We start from the raw sequence: 17669 nt of genomic DNA on the forward strand, positions 1-17669 counted from the left end.
CCCCAACACAATTTCCTGAATAATAAGGATTTCCTTCAGTTCCTCCTTCTCGCTACACCCTCGGTCTCCTAGTATTTCCGGAACGTTATTTGTGACTTCCTTAGTGAAGACAGAACCAAAGTATTTGTTCAATTGGTCTGCCATTTCTTTGTTCCCCATTATAAATTCACCTGATTCTGACTGCAAGGGACCTACATTTGTCTTCACTAATCATTTTCTCTTCATATATCTATAGAAGATTTTGCAGTCAGTTTTTATGTTCCCTGCAAGCTTACTCTCTTACTCTATTTTCCCCCTCCTAATTAAACCCTTTGTCCTCCTCTGCTGTATTACAAAATTCTCCCAGTCCTCAGGTTTGCTGCTTTTTCTGGCCAATTTATATGCCTCTTCCTTGGATTTAACACTATCCTTAATTTCCCTTGTTAGCCATGGTTGAGCCACGTTCCCTGTTTTATTTTTACGCCAGACAGGGATGTACAATTGTTGAAGTTCATCCATGTGGTCTTTAAATGTCTGCCATTACCTATCCACCATCAACCCTTCAAATAGCATTCGCCATTCTATCCTAGCCAATTCACATCTCATTCCATCGAAGTTACCTTTCTTTAAGTTCAGGACCCTAGTCTCTGAATTAACTGTGTCACTCTCCATCTTAATGAAGAATTCTACCATATTATGGTCACTCTTGTCCAAGGGACCTCGCACAACAAGATTGCGAATTAATCCTCTCTCATTACACAAGGCCAAGTCCAGGATGGCCTGCTCTCCAGTTGATTCCTCGACATATTGGTCCAGAAAACCATTCTTTATACACTCCTGGAAATCCCCCTCTACCCTGTTGCTACAAATTTGGTTAGCCCAATCTATATGTAGTTTAAAGTCGCTCATGATAACTGCTGTACCTTTATTGCACACATCCCTAATTTTCTGTTTGATGCCATCCCCAACCTCTCCACCACTGTTTTGGTGGTCTGTACACAACTCCCACTAGCGTTTTCTGCCCTTTGGTGTTCCGCAGCTCTACCCATACAGATTCGACATCATCCAAGCTTATGTCCTTCTTTACTATTGCGTTAATCTCCTCTTTAACTAGCAATGCTACCCCACCTCCTTTTCCTTTCTGCCTATCCTTCCTGAATATTGAAAACCCCTGGATGTTGAGTTCCCAGCCTTGATCACCCTGGAGCCATTTCTCCATAATCCCAATTACATCATATCTGTTAACAGCTATCTGCGCAGTTAATTCATCCACCTTATTACGAATGCTCCTCGCATTGAGACACAGAGCCTTCAGGCTTGTTTTTTTTAACACTCTTTGTCCTTTTAGAATTATGTTGTAATGTGGCCCTTTTTGATTTTTGCCTTTGATTTCTCTGCCCTCCACCTTTCCACCTTTTGTTTCTGCCCCCATTTTACTTCCAGCTGTCTCCCTGCATAGATTTCCATCCCCCTGCCATATTAATTTATATCCTCCCCAACAGCACGAGCAAACACTCCCCCTAGGATATTGGTTCCGGTCCTGCCCAGCTGCAGACCGTCTGGTTTGTACATGTCCCACCTCCCTCAGAACCGCTTTCAATGTCCCAGGAATTTGAATCTCTCCCTCTTGCACCATTCCTCAAGCCACGTATTCATCTTAACTATCCTGGTATTTCTACTCTGACTAACACGTGGCACTGGTATCAATCCTGAGATAACTACCTTTTGAGGTCCTACTTTTTAATTTAACCCCTAGCTCCATAAATTTAGCTTGTAGGAGTTAACTCCATATGGCAGGAAAAGTGCCGACAGAACTTCCACGTCACCAGATAAAATTGAAATGCAGACAAAGTAACACCGATATTTAGTTCCAGCAAACAAAATGGCTTGCTCAATGTACATTGCTATTTGTTTTTTGGACATTGCTATTTATACTATCATTTTTGAAGTGGCGATAACAATTAGGGTCAAGTTAGAGTTGGTGTTAAGGAAAATGCAATGGGAACCCCAAACCTGCCTGAAAATGGGTAGTAATTGAAAGGAAAATCCAAGCTTTACACTCAAACTTCCTTGGGAAAGTTTTACTTTTTCTGAGCGACTGGCAATAAACTGATTGGACAGGTGGCCTTTCCGGCACCAGTCAGCTACATCTTGTGACCAGGGCCAGAATCAATACGATCCATGAGGATACAATTAGTTGGGCACGTTCAACAACAACAACTTGCATTTACAGAACACCTTTAACATGGTAAAATGTCCCAAGGTGCTTCACAGGGTTGGGAACTGCATATCCAAGGATATTCGATATTTAGGAAGGACAGGCAAAAAGGAAGAGGGGGTGGTGTGGCATTGTTGGTAAAGGATAAAATCAGAGCAATAGTGAGAAAGGATATTAGCTCAGAAAATTAAGATGTAGAATCAGTCTGGGTGGAGCGAAGGAGCACCAAAGGGCAGAAAACATTGGTGGGAGTTGTCTTTAGCCCTCCAAACAGTAGTGGTAGTGTCGGGGGTGGCATCAAACAGGAAATTAGAAATGCATGTAACAAGGGTACTACGGTAATCGTAGGTGACTTTAATCTACATATAGACTGGCCAAACCAAATTAGTAATAATACTGCGGCAGATGAATTCCTGGAGTATGTACAAGATGGTTTTTTAGACCAGTATGTTGAGAAACCTACTAGGGAACAGACTATCCTAGATGGGGTATTGTGCAATGAGAAGGGGTTAATTAACAGTCTTGTTGTGCGGGGTACTTCAGGGAAGAGTGACCATAACATCATTGAATTCTTTATTAAGATGGAAAGTGAAGTAGTCCAATCCGAAACTAGGGTCCTAAATCTAAGCAAAGGAAACTACGAAGGTATGAGGAATTAATTCTGGGGAGGACTCTGGGGAGGTACCAGCGGGACTCTGGGGAGGTACCAGCAGATTGGAAAGCAGCTAATATAACGCCTCTGTTTAAAAAAGGGGGCAGACAAAAGGCAGGTACTTATAGGCCGGTTAGTTTAACATCTGTAGTGGGGAAAATGCTTGAAACTATCATTAAGGAAGAAATAGCGGGACATCTAGATAGGAATAGTGCAATCAAGCAGACGCAGCATGGATTCATGAAGAGGAAATCATGTTTAACTAATTTACTAGAATTCTTTGAGCATGGTGGATAGAGGTGTACCGATGGATGTGGTGTTTTTAGATTTCCAAAAGGCATTCGATAAGGTGCCACACAAAAGGTTACTGCAGAAGATAGAGGTACACGGAGTCAGAGGAAATGTATTAGCATGGATAGAGAATTGGCTGGCGAACAGAAAGCAGAGAGTCTGGATAAATGGATCCTTTTCGGGTTGGAAATCGGTGGTTTGTGGTGTGCCACAGGGATCGGTGCTGGGACCACAACTGTTTACAATATACATAGATGACCTGGAAGAGGGGACAGAGTGTAGTGTAACAAAATTTGCAGATGACACTAAGATTAGTGGGAAAGTTGGTTGTGTAGAGGACACAGAGAGGCTGCAAAGAGATTTAGATAGGTTAAGTGAATGGGTGAAGGTTTGGCAGATGGAATACAATGTCGGAAAGTGTGAGGTCATCCACCTTGGGAAAAAAAACAGTAAAAGTGAATATTATTTGAATGGGGAGAAATTACAACATGCTGAGATGCAGAGGGACCTGGGGGTCCTTGTGCATGAATCCCAAAAAGTTAGTTTGCAGGTGCAGCAGGTAATCAGGAAGGCGAATGGAATGTTGGCCTTCATTGCGAGAGGGATGGAGTACAAAAGCAGGGAGGTCCTGCTGCAACTGTATAGGATATTGGTAAGGCCGCACCTGGAGTACTGCATGCAGTTTTGGTCACCTTACTTAAGGAAGGATATACTGGCTTTGGAGGGGGTACAGAGACGATTCACTAGGCTGATTCCGGAGATGAGGGGGTTACCTTATGATGACAGATTGAGTAGACTGGGTCTTTACTCGTTGGAGTTCAGAAGGATGAGGGGTGATCTTATAGAAACATTTAAAATCATGAAAGGGTTAGACAAGATAGAGGCAGAGAGGTTGTTTCCACTGGTAGGGTAGACTAGAACTAGGGGGCACAGCCTCAAAATACGGGGGAGCCAATTTAAAACCGAGTTGAGAAGGAATTTCTTCTCCCAGAGGGTTGTGAATCTGTGGAATCCTCTGCCCAAGAAAGCAGTTGAGGCTAGCTCATTGAATGTATTCAAGTCACAGATAGATAAGATTTTTAACCAATAAGGGAATTAAGGGTTACGGGGAGAGGGCGGGTAAGTGGAGCTGAGTCCACGGCCAGATCAGCCATGATCTTATTGAATGGCGGAGCAGGCTCGAGGGGCTAGATGGCCTACTCCTGTTCCTAATTCTTATGTTCTTATGTTCTTATGTAATTGGCTATGATAGATTGGGAAGATTCATTAAAAGGCATGAAACATAGAAACATAGACAATAGGTGCAGGAGTAGGCCATTCAGCCCTTCGAGCCGGCACTACATTCAATAAGATCATGGCTGATCATTCACCTCAGTACCCCTTTCCTGCTTTCTCTCCATACCCCTTGATCCATTTAGCCGTAAGGGCCATATCTAACTCCCTCTTGAATATATCCAACGAACTGGCATCAACAACTCTCTGCTGTAGAGAATTACACTGGTTAACAACTCTCTGAGTGAAAAGGTTTCTCCTCATCTCGGTCCTAAATGGCTTACCCCTTATCCTTAGACTGTGTCCCCTGGTTCTGGACTTCCCCAACATCGGGAACATTCTTCCTGCATCTAACCTGTCCAGTCCCGTTAGAATTTTATATGTTTCTATGAGGCCCACTCTCATCCTTCTAAACTCCAATGAATACGGCCCCGTCGATCCAGTCTCTCCTCATATGTCAGTCCTGCCACCTCAGGAATCAGTCTGGTGAACCTTCGCTGCACTCCCTCAATAGTAAGAACGTCATTCCTCAGATTAGGAGACCAAAACTGAACATAATATTCCAGGTGAGACCTCACCAAGGCCCTGTACAACTGCTCCTATACTCAAATCCCCTCGCTATGAAAGCCAACATGCCATTTGCCTTTTTCACCGCCTGCTGTACCTGCATGCCAACTTTCAATGACTGATGTACCATGACACCCAGGTCTTGTTGCACCTTCCCTTTTCCTAATCTGCCATCATTCAGATAATATTCTGCCTTCGTTTTTTTGTCACCAAAGTGGATAGCATCACATTTATCCACGTTATACTGCATCTGCCATGCATTTGCCCACTCACCTAACCTGTCCAAGTCACCCTGCAACCTCTTAGCATCCTCCTCACAACTCACACCGCCACCAGCAAGTGGCGGTGTGAGCTGTGTCATCTGCAAACTTGGAGATATTACACTCAATTCCTTCATCTAAATCATTGATGTATATTGTAAACAGCTGGGGTCCCAGCACTGAGCCCTGCGGCACCCCACTAGTCATTGCCTGCCTTTCTGAAAAGGACCCGCTTATCCCGACTCTCTGCTTCCTGTCTGCCGACCGGTTCTCTATCCATGTCAAAACATTACCCCCAATACCATGTGCTTTAATTTTGCACACCAATCTCTTGTGTGGGATCTTGTCAAAAGCCTTTTGAAAATCCAAATATCCCACATCCACTGGTTTTCCCTTGTCTACTCTACTAGTTACATCCTCAAAAAATTCTAGAAGATTTGTCAAGCATGATTTCCCCTTCATAAATCCATGCTGACTTGGACCGATTATGTCACTGCTTTCCAAATGCGCTGCTAATTCATCTCTAATAATTGATTCCAACATTTTCCCCACTACTGATGTCAGGCTAACCGGTCTATAATTCCCCGTTTTTGCTCTCCCTCCTTTCTTAAAAAGTGGTGTTACATTAGCTACCCTCCAGTCGATAGGAACTGATCCAGAGTCAATAGAATGCTGGAAAATGATCACCAATGCATCCACTATTTCTAGGGCCACTTCCTTAAGTACACTGGGATGCAGACTATCAGCCTTCAATCCCATCAATTTCCCTAACACAATTTCCTGACTAATAAGGATATCCTTCAGTTCCTTCCTCTCACTAGACCCACGGTCCCCAAGCATTTCCGGAAGTTTATTTGTCTCTTCCTTCGTAAAGACAGAACTAAAGTATTTGTTCAATTGGCCTGCCATTTCTTTGTTCCCCATTATAAATTCAGCTGATTCTGACTGCAAGGGACCTACATTTGTCTTCACTAATCATTTTCTCTTCATATATCAATAGAAGATTTTGCAGTCAGTTTTTATGTTCCCAGCAAGCTTCCTCTCATACTCTACTTTCCCCCTCCTAATTAAACCCTTTGTCCTCCTCTGCTGAATTCTAAATTTCTCCCAGTCCTCAGGTTTGCTGCTTTTTCTGACCAATTCATATGCCTCTTCCTTGGATTTAATACTATCCTTAATTTCCCTTGTTAGCCACGGTTGAGCCACCTTCCCCGTTTTATTTTTACTCCAGATTGGGATGTACAATTGTTGAAGTTCATTCATGTGATCTTTAAATGTTTGCCATTGCTTATCCACCGTCAACCCTTTAAGTATCATTTGCCAGTCTATTCTAGCCAATTCATGTCTCACACTATCGAAGTTACCTTTCCTTAACTTCAGGACCCTAGTCTCTGAATTAACTGTGTCACTCTCCATCTTAATAAGAAGTCTACCATATTATGGTCACTTTTCCCCAAGGGGCCTCACACAACAAGATTGCTAATTAGTCCTTTCTCATTACACATCACCCAGTCTAAGATGGTGAATAGGCAATGGCTAACATTTAAGGAACGATTGCATGAATTGCAACAGTTATACAGTCCTTTGTTGCGTAAAAACACAAAAGGAAAAGTGGCCCAACCACGGCTAACAAAAGAAATTAAGGATAATATTAGATCCAAAGAGGAGTCATACAAAGTTGCCAGAAAAAGTAACAAGCCTGAGGATTGGGAGCAGTTTAGATTTCAGCAAAAAAGGACCAAGAGATTGATTAAGAGGGAAAAAATAGAGTCTGAGAGCAAACTTGCAAGGAACATAAAAACCGATTGTAAAAGTTTCTACAAGTACATAAAAAGAAAAAGATTAGTGAGGACAAATGTAAGTCCTTTACAGACCGAAATGGGAGAATTTGTAATGGGGAATAAGGAAATGGCAGAACAATTAAATAAATACTTTGGTTCTGTCTTCACGGAAGAGGAAACAAATAACGTCCCAGATATTCCAGGGAACTAAGGGTCTAGTGAGCAATAGGAATTAAAGGAAATGATTATTAGTAAGAAAATAGTGCTGGAGAAACTTATAGGAATGAAGGCCAATAAATCCCCAGGGCCTGATGATCTGCATCCCAGAGTACTATAAGAGGTAGCCATGGAAATAGTAGATGCTTTAATTGTCATCTTCCAAAATTCTATCGATTATGGAACAGTTCCTGATGATTGGAGAGTGGCAAATGTAACCCCACTATTTAAAAAAGGAGGGAGAGAGAAAACAGGGAACTACAGACCGGTTAGCCTAACATCAGTCATAGGGAAAATGCTGGAGTCTATTGTAAAGGATGTGATCATGGCACACTTAGATAATATCAACGGGATCAAACAAAGTCGACATGGATTTATGAAAGGAAAATCATGTTTGACAAACCTACTGGAGTTTTTTGAGGATGTAACTGATAGAATAGATATGGGAGAACCAGTGGATGCAGTGTATTTAGATTTTCATAAGGCCTTTGATAAAGTCCCATATAAGAGGTTAGTGTGCAAAATTAAAGCACATAGGATTGGGGGTAATGTATTGGCTTGGATTGACAATTGGTTAACTGACAGGAAACAGAAAGTAGGAATAAACCATTTTTTTTGGGGTGGCGGGCAGTGATTAGTAGGGTACGACAGGGATCAGTGCTTGGGCCCCAGCTATTCACAATATATATAAATGATTTGGATGAGGGAACCAAATGTAATATTGCCAAGTTTGCTGACGACACAAAACTAGGTGGGATTGTGAGTTGCGAGGAGGATGCAATGATGCTACAAGGCGATTTATATCGGTTGAGTGAGTGGGCAAACACATGGCAGATGCAGTATAAAGTGGATAAATGTGAAGTTATCCATTTTGGTAGGAAAAACATAAGGACAAAGTATTATTTAAATGGTAATGGCTTCGGAAGTGTCGATGTACAGAGGCACCTGGGTGTCCTGGTACACCAGTCATTGAAAGCAAACATGCAGGTGCAGCAAGCAGTTAGGAAGGCAAATGGTATGTTGGCCTTCATTGCAAGTGGATTTGAGAACAGGAGCAAGGATGTTTTACTACAGTTATACAGGGCATTGGTGAGACCACACCTGGAGTATTGTGTGCAGTTTTGGTCTCCTTACTGAAGAAAGGATATACTTGCCATAGAGGGAGTGCAGCGAAGATTCACCAGAGTGATTCCTGGGATGGCAGGACTGTCGTATGAGGAGAGATTGGGTCGACTTGGCCTGTATTCACTCGAGTTTAGAAGAAGGAAAGGGGATCTCATTGAAACGTATAAAATTCTGACGGGGTTGAATAGACTGGATGCAGGGAGGATGTTTGCCGTGGCTGGGAAGTCTAGAACAAGGGGTCCTAGTCTCAGGATATGGGGTAGGAAATTTAGGATCAAGATGAGGAGAATTTTTTTCACTCAGAGGGTGGTGAACCTGTGGAATTCCCTACCACAGAAGGCTGTGGAGGCCAAGTCACTGAATATATTTAAGAGGGAGATCGATAGATTTCTAGAAACAAAAGACATCAAGGGGTATGGGGAAAAAGCGGGAATATGGTGTTGAGATAAAGGGTCAGCCATGATCATGTTGAATGGTGGTGTAGACTCGAAGGGCCGAATGGCCTACTACTACTCCTAGTTTCTATGTTTCTATGTTATCAAACAAAATTTGATATCAAGTGTCACAAGGTGCCCAAAAGCTTGCATTCATCCCTCAGTGATCAACAGTGACAATATAATTGCATGGAGGGTGCTGGGAAAGAATAAGGATTAAAATACAATACCTTGAGATGGGATAATCTGTTCTGTGTCACACAAATATTCAGCAAAATCGGTATGGTATCTTACCAGAAATCGTACTGCTCTTAGAAAATCTGCATTAGAAAGCCAGTAGTGAGAGCCAATGTAATAATGATAGATAAAAATTACTTACGCAGGACACAGAAGAGTCTGTTCACCCCTGCAAACTGACCTGTAAATAGCAGATAAAATAAGGAGAAAGAGAGACAGCCCAAAGAGTAAGTAATGTGAGCACTCAAAAATAATAAAGGTGTTTTTAAATATGGGATGTGCAAATAAAATATGTAACTTCAAATAGATATGTGGTGAAAAGGAAAAAGAATATATAGTATAGTATTTAGCAGTAAGCTCCCTACATTGCATACATGGTGAGGCAGTAAGACAGGAAATAAGTTGAAAGAAAACTTAAAGTATCTAGTATGGATATTGATATTACAGCTCTGCTCCCATAGGAATATTATTTGAAACCAAAATAGAAAGTAGAATGAAAATTTACTTAAAAGAAGTTAAATGAATCTTCTTTCAGCTTAGCACATTTCCCAGTCAATCTATTTCAACAAAAAAACTAACACCAGCTTTAATTGAGCAAATGTAGATCAGCATCTGATAATTGCATGCCAACTATGATCCTCCTCCTCCAGAACCTGCAAACAGAGAATGTCCATAGCCACACCCATAGCTCCTCGCAAATCAGCGCCCTAACGCCGTTCACTAGACACATGGGCATAAATAACAGATAAAGTACAGCTTTAAGAATCTGCATAGAAGGCCGTATGAACTTTCACTACTTTACTTTTTACAATAGAATATAACAGAGAATCAACGGGGGTAATTTTCACTTTTGGCAGTAATCTGGTGGAGTGGATCGCCCGTCTGTTATAGAACCCGCCTGTTTGGAATAAAAATTAGGTGGATTCTATCGTGGTCAGGTAGTCCACTCTACCAGATTACTGTCCGGGCAGTGAAGGTGGAAATGATCCCCAATGACTTGCAATTTATCTTGGAGCAAGTACTTAGCTAGAGCACTGTACACTGCATTAAAGGGGTTTCTCCTCATTCGAATTAAAATCGGAGCTTTAATGAGCCTACTGCACAATGCTGCACAGTCTCAAAGTGCCTGAGCGCTTTCACATTGGGATATTGTGCATAGTGTACATAGGCATTGTGCAGATGGTGCACCATAATACTGGGGGCTGGTACCTGATACATTGCAGCACCATTGGTACCAAAGATTAAATTATCAGTTCCATTTTAACCAGACTTTAATTCTATTATAGAAATAACTCTAAATAGTATTAACAATTTCTGGTTTCTGGCAAAACACATTTTGTTGGATGGATGCCAAATTTGGATAGTTTTCCCACATGGAAGGACTGAATGAGATTCCATGCCCCTAATACATAGGTCTTCTAGTTAATTTTAACTTCCTATTAAATTACTATTTGGAGACTATATAAATAGAAACACCAAATTCCAAGAAAGTGTAATGGAAACCCCGTTGCACTTCCGGCAAAGTCATGGTGGCCCAGCGACAGAAAGTCTGAGGAAATTCAGGGCATTGTTTTATTCCTATATATCAGTGTTTTTTTTTACTGAATACCAGGGTGACAAGATTCCAAAACAAAGTTCTATGCAAGTCTTCAAATTTGGGATGCACAAATTGGGTGGCAGCTTCACTCTGGCTGACTAGAACTTGTAAATAGTTCAAAGGACAGCTGCGTTTGGTAAAGAGGGACTGATTTCCTTTTTGATTGATTTGCACTATTGTGAACATATTTTTGTTGGTCAGTTCCACATTGTCAGTAAAGCTTTGCAGATGTTTCACTTCATTTTGTGCAACAGGTTCCTCCAGCTGTGACCAATGAATAATGAAGCAAAGACTCAACAAGAACTCCCACCTCTTTAAAATATAAAAATAGCAGTCTGGAGTCGACCATACTCCAGAAAACCAACTAACACATGGAGCAAAATGTCATCCAAAATACAAACCAGTAGGAGAAGCTTTCACCTCCCTGTAAGAAGCCAACTTGTGCCTATTTTTATGGGCGAGGTGTGCGCAGTTGGTGGAACCTTTCCCACAAACTTGAAATTTAGTGACCTTATTTTAATAATTATTCTACTTAAACGAGGTCCTGCATACAAGTAGCACCATCTTATTTTCTCTCCCCAAATTGGCTGCCACAAAATGTGGCATGCAGCAGATCCTAGGCATCAATTATTTAACATATTGTCCTATCTCACCTGATAGCTCTCATCCTGCAGTTTTTGCTTCAGGTACTCCTCCAGCTTCAACTCATGCTCAAGTTGATGGACAGATTCATTTTCATAACTTTCATCATCAGTTCTGACATATAATTCACCATCTTCTGTAACACTTACAAAGAAAGAAACCATAAATACTGGCACCTTTGTCTCTTAATACATTCGGGCCAAAAATTGGATAAGGCTTGAAATGGGCAGTGTCACTGGCCAGCGCTATTTGCCTGCGCCTCTTCGAAGTGGTCCAGGCAGCAAGCAAAATTCGTGCTTCCTGCTCATTAACATGATTGGAGCTAAATGCGCTGCTGATTGGCTTAGTGCTTAATGGGGCGGGACGGCAATATTGGGTGCAGTCTAATGCCCAATAAAGTTTGGCCTAGGCTCTCTGCTCTACTCAAAGGGAAGGTGCTTTGTTGCAGGAGCACCTCATTCTCACTCTGGAGCAAGCCATGGCACAACAACCGAGAGAACAAGCTAGAAGATTTTCAGATACTGCACTAGAGGCCTTCGCCCTGGGGGTGCAATGAAGGCAGGCTGCCCTTTACCCTCAGGGAAGCAAGAGGCTATCTAAGGTCATTTGTTGAAGGTTGTGGGAAGAGATTACTGAATCCGTCACGGCTATCTATGTGGTCCCAAGGACCTGGATCCAGTGCCGAAAAAAGTTTAATGTCCTCACATGGCTGGTCAAGGTGAGTGAAGGCTTCAGCAAATGCCATATCTGACTATTTGCATCACAAGCCTCACACATTGCTCAATGGACCACACCCCCATCCTTCACCTACCAACAATCTCTAGCTATTACTATTCATACCTCAAGCAGTGCTTCACTTCACCCTCAAACTTACCACTTCTGCAATACTCACACCCACATTTTACACCTTGCACACACTGCCAGTAATTCAACTATGGAAGGCACATCACCCAAACACATTGCACTGATACACTTCTCTTTCTCTTGCAGGCCAAGGTGGTTCATAACAGGAGGGAGCAACAGCAGATGGGAGGTGGCCAAGCCACAATAGAGAACCTAACGGACCTGGAGAAATCTGTGCTTGAAATCATTGGAGGGGCAATGATGGAGTCTGTGGCTACCAGAGAAGGTAAAACCATTGCTGATGATGACGTAATGGCCATACCTAATACTTCCTCTCACATCCCACTTCCCCCTCGTCCCACAATCTCTTCTCACTTACCTATCATCGGCAGTCCCTCGGAATTGAGGCAGACTTGCTTCCACTCTTAGCATGAGTTCTTAGATGGCTGTACAGTCCAGTACGAGAACCACAGTCTCTGTCACGGGTCGGACAGGTAGTCGTTGAGGGAAAGGGTGGGCAGGGGGCTTGTTTGCCGCACGCTCCTTCCGCTGCCTGCGCTTGATTTCTGCACGCTCTCGGCGACGATACTCTCTCACTTACAAGCTGCTGATGGTGTATGAATGGATAGCTCGCTTTCCCCCCCGTCCCCTCATCATAACCCGACCCTTGTGCCTTTCTGCTTTCAGACAGCCAAAAACTGCCAGCAGGCCAGCCTGTCCCTCATCATCAGCAAACTGAAGGAGGAGACAAACAAGAAGAGACACCGGCAATGCATCTGACACTTGCAGACACCAGCTCAGAAAATGGCACTACACAGACGTTAGAGGGTAGTAAAGAGGTGGGATCTGCACATGGTGAATCACCGAGCATGAGTGGGTTGCAACCAGGCCAGCGGGGAATGGGTAGCTCGGGTACCAGCTCCCCGGAAGGCGAGTTTGCATACAAAACTCTTTTGAAGAGTCTGGCTCTGACATTGAACGGTGCTTTGTGCAGAGCTTGGAGACCATGATTTCCAGGATGAAAATAATGGACAATTCCAGGAGAGACCTCGTGAACAAACAGATGATACTGGGTGTGGTGGATGATCTTGCAGCTTCCATTGTAGCACAGGTGAAAATGACCCAACATCTCACTGCTGTAGTAGCTCAGACTGCTGCCATTGTCGCTGGGTTAACGAGTCTCGAAAGGTGTTTACAGGGTGTTGCAGCAAGCCAGCAATCTGTCTTCCAACACATTGCTAGGAATCCTGAAGTGCCGCTCCGGTAGAGTGGCAGTGGGTCAGTGGAGCAAGAACCTGCTGTCCTGTCTCAGGATGACAGCATTCCTACTCTCACCATTGCCATTCCACTATTGCCCTTGCTGCTGCCTGTCAACTGAGACTGCTGCCGCTTATGCCAAGATGGTGCAGTTTGCAGCCGGGCCTTCGAGGTCCAGAACTAGTCGAGGTCGCCGTGCAAGGCCATCTGCCATCTCCCCCACTGAAAGTCAGCAGCTTTCCACAAGCCATGCTGCAGCCACTAGGGGAGCACTGCTTGGGGGCACGAGACTAGGAAAAGGAACAGGAAAGGCAGACATTACGGGAATGGACATGGATGAATATCTGATCTTCTCATTTTGATTGGATTTGGATAAATTTATGAATTTTGTTTGGAATGTGTGTTTTGTGGTGGCTCTCATCTCAGCTTTGTGCCCAGGAGGACGGTATGAAGTTCCATGACAGAGGGATGGTATGATGGGTAAGTGGTGTGCAATAGGGATCTGGAGTTTCATTCACTGGAATTTGGGAATGGAGATTTGCTGCCTGCCGCCTCCCTCCCTCCTCCTCATCCTCTTCCTCCTCCTCCTGAGGTGGTCCCACAATCCCTGGTGGCAAGGGCTGCGCCTTCATGATGGTCAAGTTGTGGAGAATGCAGCAGACCACCACGATATGGGACACTCACTCCGGTAAGTACTGGAGGTCTGTTCAATGACGTTCCTGGTGGCAGCATGGCTATCATTATATGAGTGCTGAGCATGAGTGATGGGGTTGCAGAGTAGATAGACCTCATCTCCGAGCAGCCACCGTCGGGTTTTATGTGGTGGCTGGAAAACTGCTGACACACCAGACTGGCGCAAGATAACGGACATTCACCATCATGATGCGCTGGGCATGGTCGCACAACTGCACATTAAGTAGCACTGTAGTTATAGAAGATCTCAGGATTTCTATGCGGTGCTCACAAAGCCACTTGATCAAGTATTTTGATGAGGTAACAGAGAGAGTTGATGAGGGCAATGTGGTTGATGTGGTGTATATGGATTTCCAAAAGACGTTTGACAAAGTGCCACATAATAGGCTTTCCAGCAAAATTGAAACCATGGAATAAAAGGGATAGTGGCAGCATGGATACGAAATTGGCTAAGTGACAGGAAACAGAGAGTAGTGGTGAATGATTGTTTTTTGGACTGGAGGAAGGTATACAATGGTATTCCCCAGGGGTCGATTCTGGGACCACTGCTTTATTTGATATATATTAATGACTTAAATGTGGGTGTACAATGCACAATTTCAAAATTTGCAGATGATACAAAACTTGGACGTATGGTGAACATTGAGGAGGATAGTGATAGACTTCAAGAGGACATAGACAGGCTGGTGAATGGGTGGGCACGTGGCAGATGAAATTTAACGCAGAAAAGTGTAAAGTGATACATTTTGGTAGAAAGAAAAAGGAGGGGAAATATAAACTAAAGGGTATAATCCTAAAGTGGGTGCATGAACAGAGAGACCTAGAGGTATATGTGCACAAATCTTTGAAGGTGGCGGGGTAGGTTGAGAAAGCAGATCCTGGGCTTGTGGTTGGGCTGGGCTGGATTTAGGGTTTTCGGGATTTCCAGGTGCAATTCGCGATGGGCCACAAAAGTTAGTGCCGGGATAACATTAGCGACAGAGCGAAGAACTTTCGCCGACAGGAAGCCCCGGAGGAGCGTTGGCGTTAAGTCCGGCGTTGCACCACAGACAGTGTGAGCCTTGGTGAACTTGCGGGAGACACTCCTAACCTGGACTTTCAAGTATAAAAGGGGAAGCTACACCCATCTTCTCCAGTTCAGTGCTGGCTAATAAAGTTACTGGTCAGAGAGTAACCTTCTCTCTAGTATGGGCCTCATGTGCATTTATACTGTATAGTAAGGACATATTATTGGCGACGAGAAACTGGGATTTAAACCACGCGAGCATGGCCACTAGCAGCACAGACGAGAGGTACTGTGTTGGTGATGATTAGGACAATTTTATTGAGAGGCTACAGCAAAGTTTTGTCACTAAGGAATGGCTGGGACAGGATTCGGCCGACATACGCATCTCCTGATGGTTTGTGGATCCAGGACGTACTCCCTGATGAAAGACCTTCTAGAGCCAGAGAAGCCGGCGGACAAGACTTTTGAAGACCTCAGTAAGTTGATCGGGGAACACTTTAAACCAGCGAGCTGCATGCACATGGCGAGACACCTGTTTTACATGCACCGGCGGCGAGGAGGGCAAAGCGTTCCAGACTTCGTGGCAGACCTCTGGCGAGCCAATGTAAGTTCCCAGATGCATGCAGAGCAGAGATGCTGTGAGACTTTTTCATTGAGGGCATCGGGCACGCTGGGGTTTTCAGGAAACTGATTGAGACCAAAGACTTGACCCTGGAAACGGCGGCTTTGATGGCCCAGACATTTATCTCAGGGGAGGAAGAGACCAGAATGATGTTTGACAAAAATCTTGGTTTAAATGCAGCAAATTGTCAGGGAGTCAACATTGTTAACGCGGCACACAGTTCTTCAGGTAGACAGGGACAATTGGACATGCCCGAGCATGCAGTCAAACCCAAAGGGGGAATTCAACAGAGACAATGGCTAACTGAACGGCGATTCATGCCATCGCATGGGACAATGCGGCCAGTAATGGGGCCATCAACACCTGTCAATGGTGCGTTTAAGGACAGTTACAAAGACAGTCAGAGACGATTGACTGGTAATGGACCTTTTGTTTCCAACAACGGCTCATGTTGGAGGTGTGGAGGCAAACACCCAGCCAGAGCTTGCAGGTATCAGCAATATATCCACAGAAACTGCAATGTCAGCGGTCACTTGCGCGTATTTGCAGGAAGCCTGCAGCCAATTTGATGTACGAGGAGGACAGGCCCGAAGTAAGCCCTACAAGGCTGTCATGTATTCAACCAGCATTGTAACCCATGTATAAACTGACCTAAGTTGCACACCGTGAGAACACTGACCACTAGGTGGGAGACACTCCTAACCTGGACCTTCAGGTATAAAAGGGGAAGCTCCACCCACCTTCATCACTTGAGTGCTAAGGAATAAAGGACAGGTCACAGACTGACCTTCTCTCAAGCATGGGCCTCGTGTGCATTTATACTGTGTAGTAAGGACGTATCAATGGCGACAAGAAACTGGGATTTAAACCACGCGAGCATGGCCACTAGCAGAACAGACGAGAGGTACTGTGTTAAGGAATGGTTGGGACAGAGATTCAACATTGTTGAAGCAGCACACAGTTCTCCAGGCAGACAAGGGCAGTCAGGCATGCCCCAACATGTAGTCGAACCCAGAGGGGGAGTTCGACAGAGACAATGGCAAGCTGAACAGCGATTCACACCATTGCAAAGGACAATGCGGCCAGTAATGGGGCCATCAACACCTGTTAATGGTGCACTCAAGGACAATAACAGGGGCAGTCAGGGACGATTGACTGGCAAGGGACCTTTTGTTTCAAACCGCAACTCATGCTGGAGGTGTGGAGGCATACATTCAGCCGGAGTTTGCAGAGATGAGCAAAATACCTGCAGAAATTGCAGAAATGGACACTGGGGGAAATTGCTGGAAGCTGAAGTTCAGCGAGTTCATGTGGAGCACGTATACAGTTCATACACTAGGACGCCACCGATAATGATGAAAGTGCTCCTCAATGGCATCCCAGTATCAATGGAGTTCGACACGGGTGCCAGCCAGTCCCTGATGGGTATCAAACAGTTCGAAAAGTTGTGGGCATCCAAGGTCAGGAGGCCAAAATTATCGCCAATTGACGCACAGCTACGGACTTACACAAAGCAGATCATTCCGGTGCTAGGCAGAGCCACGGTAGTCGTGACCCACAAAGATTCGGAGAACAGACTGCCACTCTGGATTGTCCCAAGGGACGGTCCCGCACTGCTGAGGAGGAGTTGGCTTGCTGTCATGAACTGGAAATGGGGCGATGTCAATGCAATTTCCTCTGTGGAGCGAGTATCATGCTCACAGGTCCTGGACAAATTTGACTCATTATTTCAACCCGGCATTGGCACTTTCATGGGGGCCAAGGTAGTGATTCACATAAATCCGGACGCCAGACCAGTACACCACAAGGCCAGAGCGGTGCCGTACGTGATGCGGGAAAAGATAGAAGGCGAATTGGACCGCCTGTTGAGGGAAGGCATCATCTCGCCAGTCGAATTCAGTGACTGAGCGAGCCCGATTGTGCCGGTGCTCAAGGCGGATGGGTCGGTCAGGATATGTGGCGATTACAAGACCACCA

At 44.4% G+C, this 17669-nt stretch overlaps 1 protein-coding gene across 16 annotated transcripts in view; it reads right to left on the bottom strand.

Moving 5' to 3' along the window:
- Nucleotides 1-17669, bottom strand: part of dtna (dystrobrevin, alpha) — a 709829-nt gene that overhangs the window by 49048 nt on the left and 643112 nt on the right. For 12 of the 16 annotated variants that reach the window (XM_070892657.1, XM_070892659.1, XM_070892667.1 and 9 more), the window contains one exon: nucleotides 11283-11415. The exons of 1 other annotated variant lie outside the window; for it this stretch is intronic. In XM_070892657.1, coding sequence (XP_070748758.1) covers nucleotides 11283-11415 — 133 coding nt within the window. Of the gene's footprint in view, nucleotides 1-9174; nucleotides 9214-11282; nucleotides 11416-17669 lie in introns of all 16 variants that reach the window. 3 more of the 16 variants (XM_070892663.1, XM_070892665.1, XM_070892664.1) reach the window with 1 other exon arrangement.

The sequence above is a fragment of the Pristiophorus japonicus genome, chromosome 1 (genome assembly GCF_044704955.1).
Source record: "Pristiophorus japonicus isolate sPriJap1 chromosome 1, sPriJap1.hap1, whole genome shotgun sequence".
NCBI classification, from domain to species: Eukaryota; Metazoa; Chordata; class Chondrichthyes; family Pristiophoridae; genus Pristiophorus; species Pristiophorus japonicus.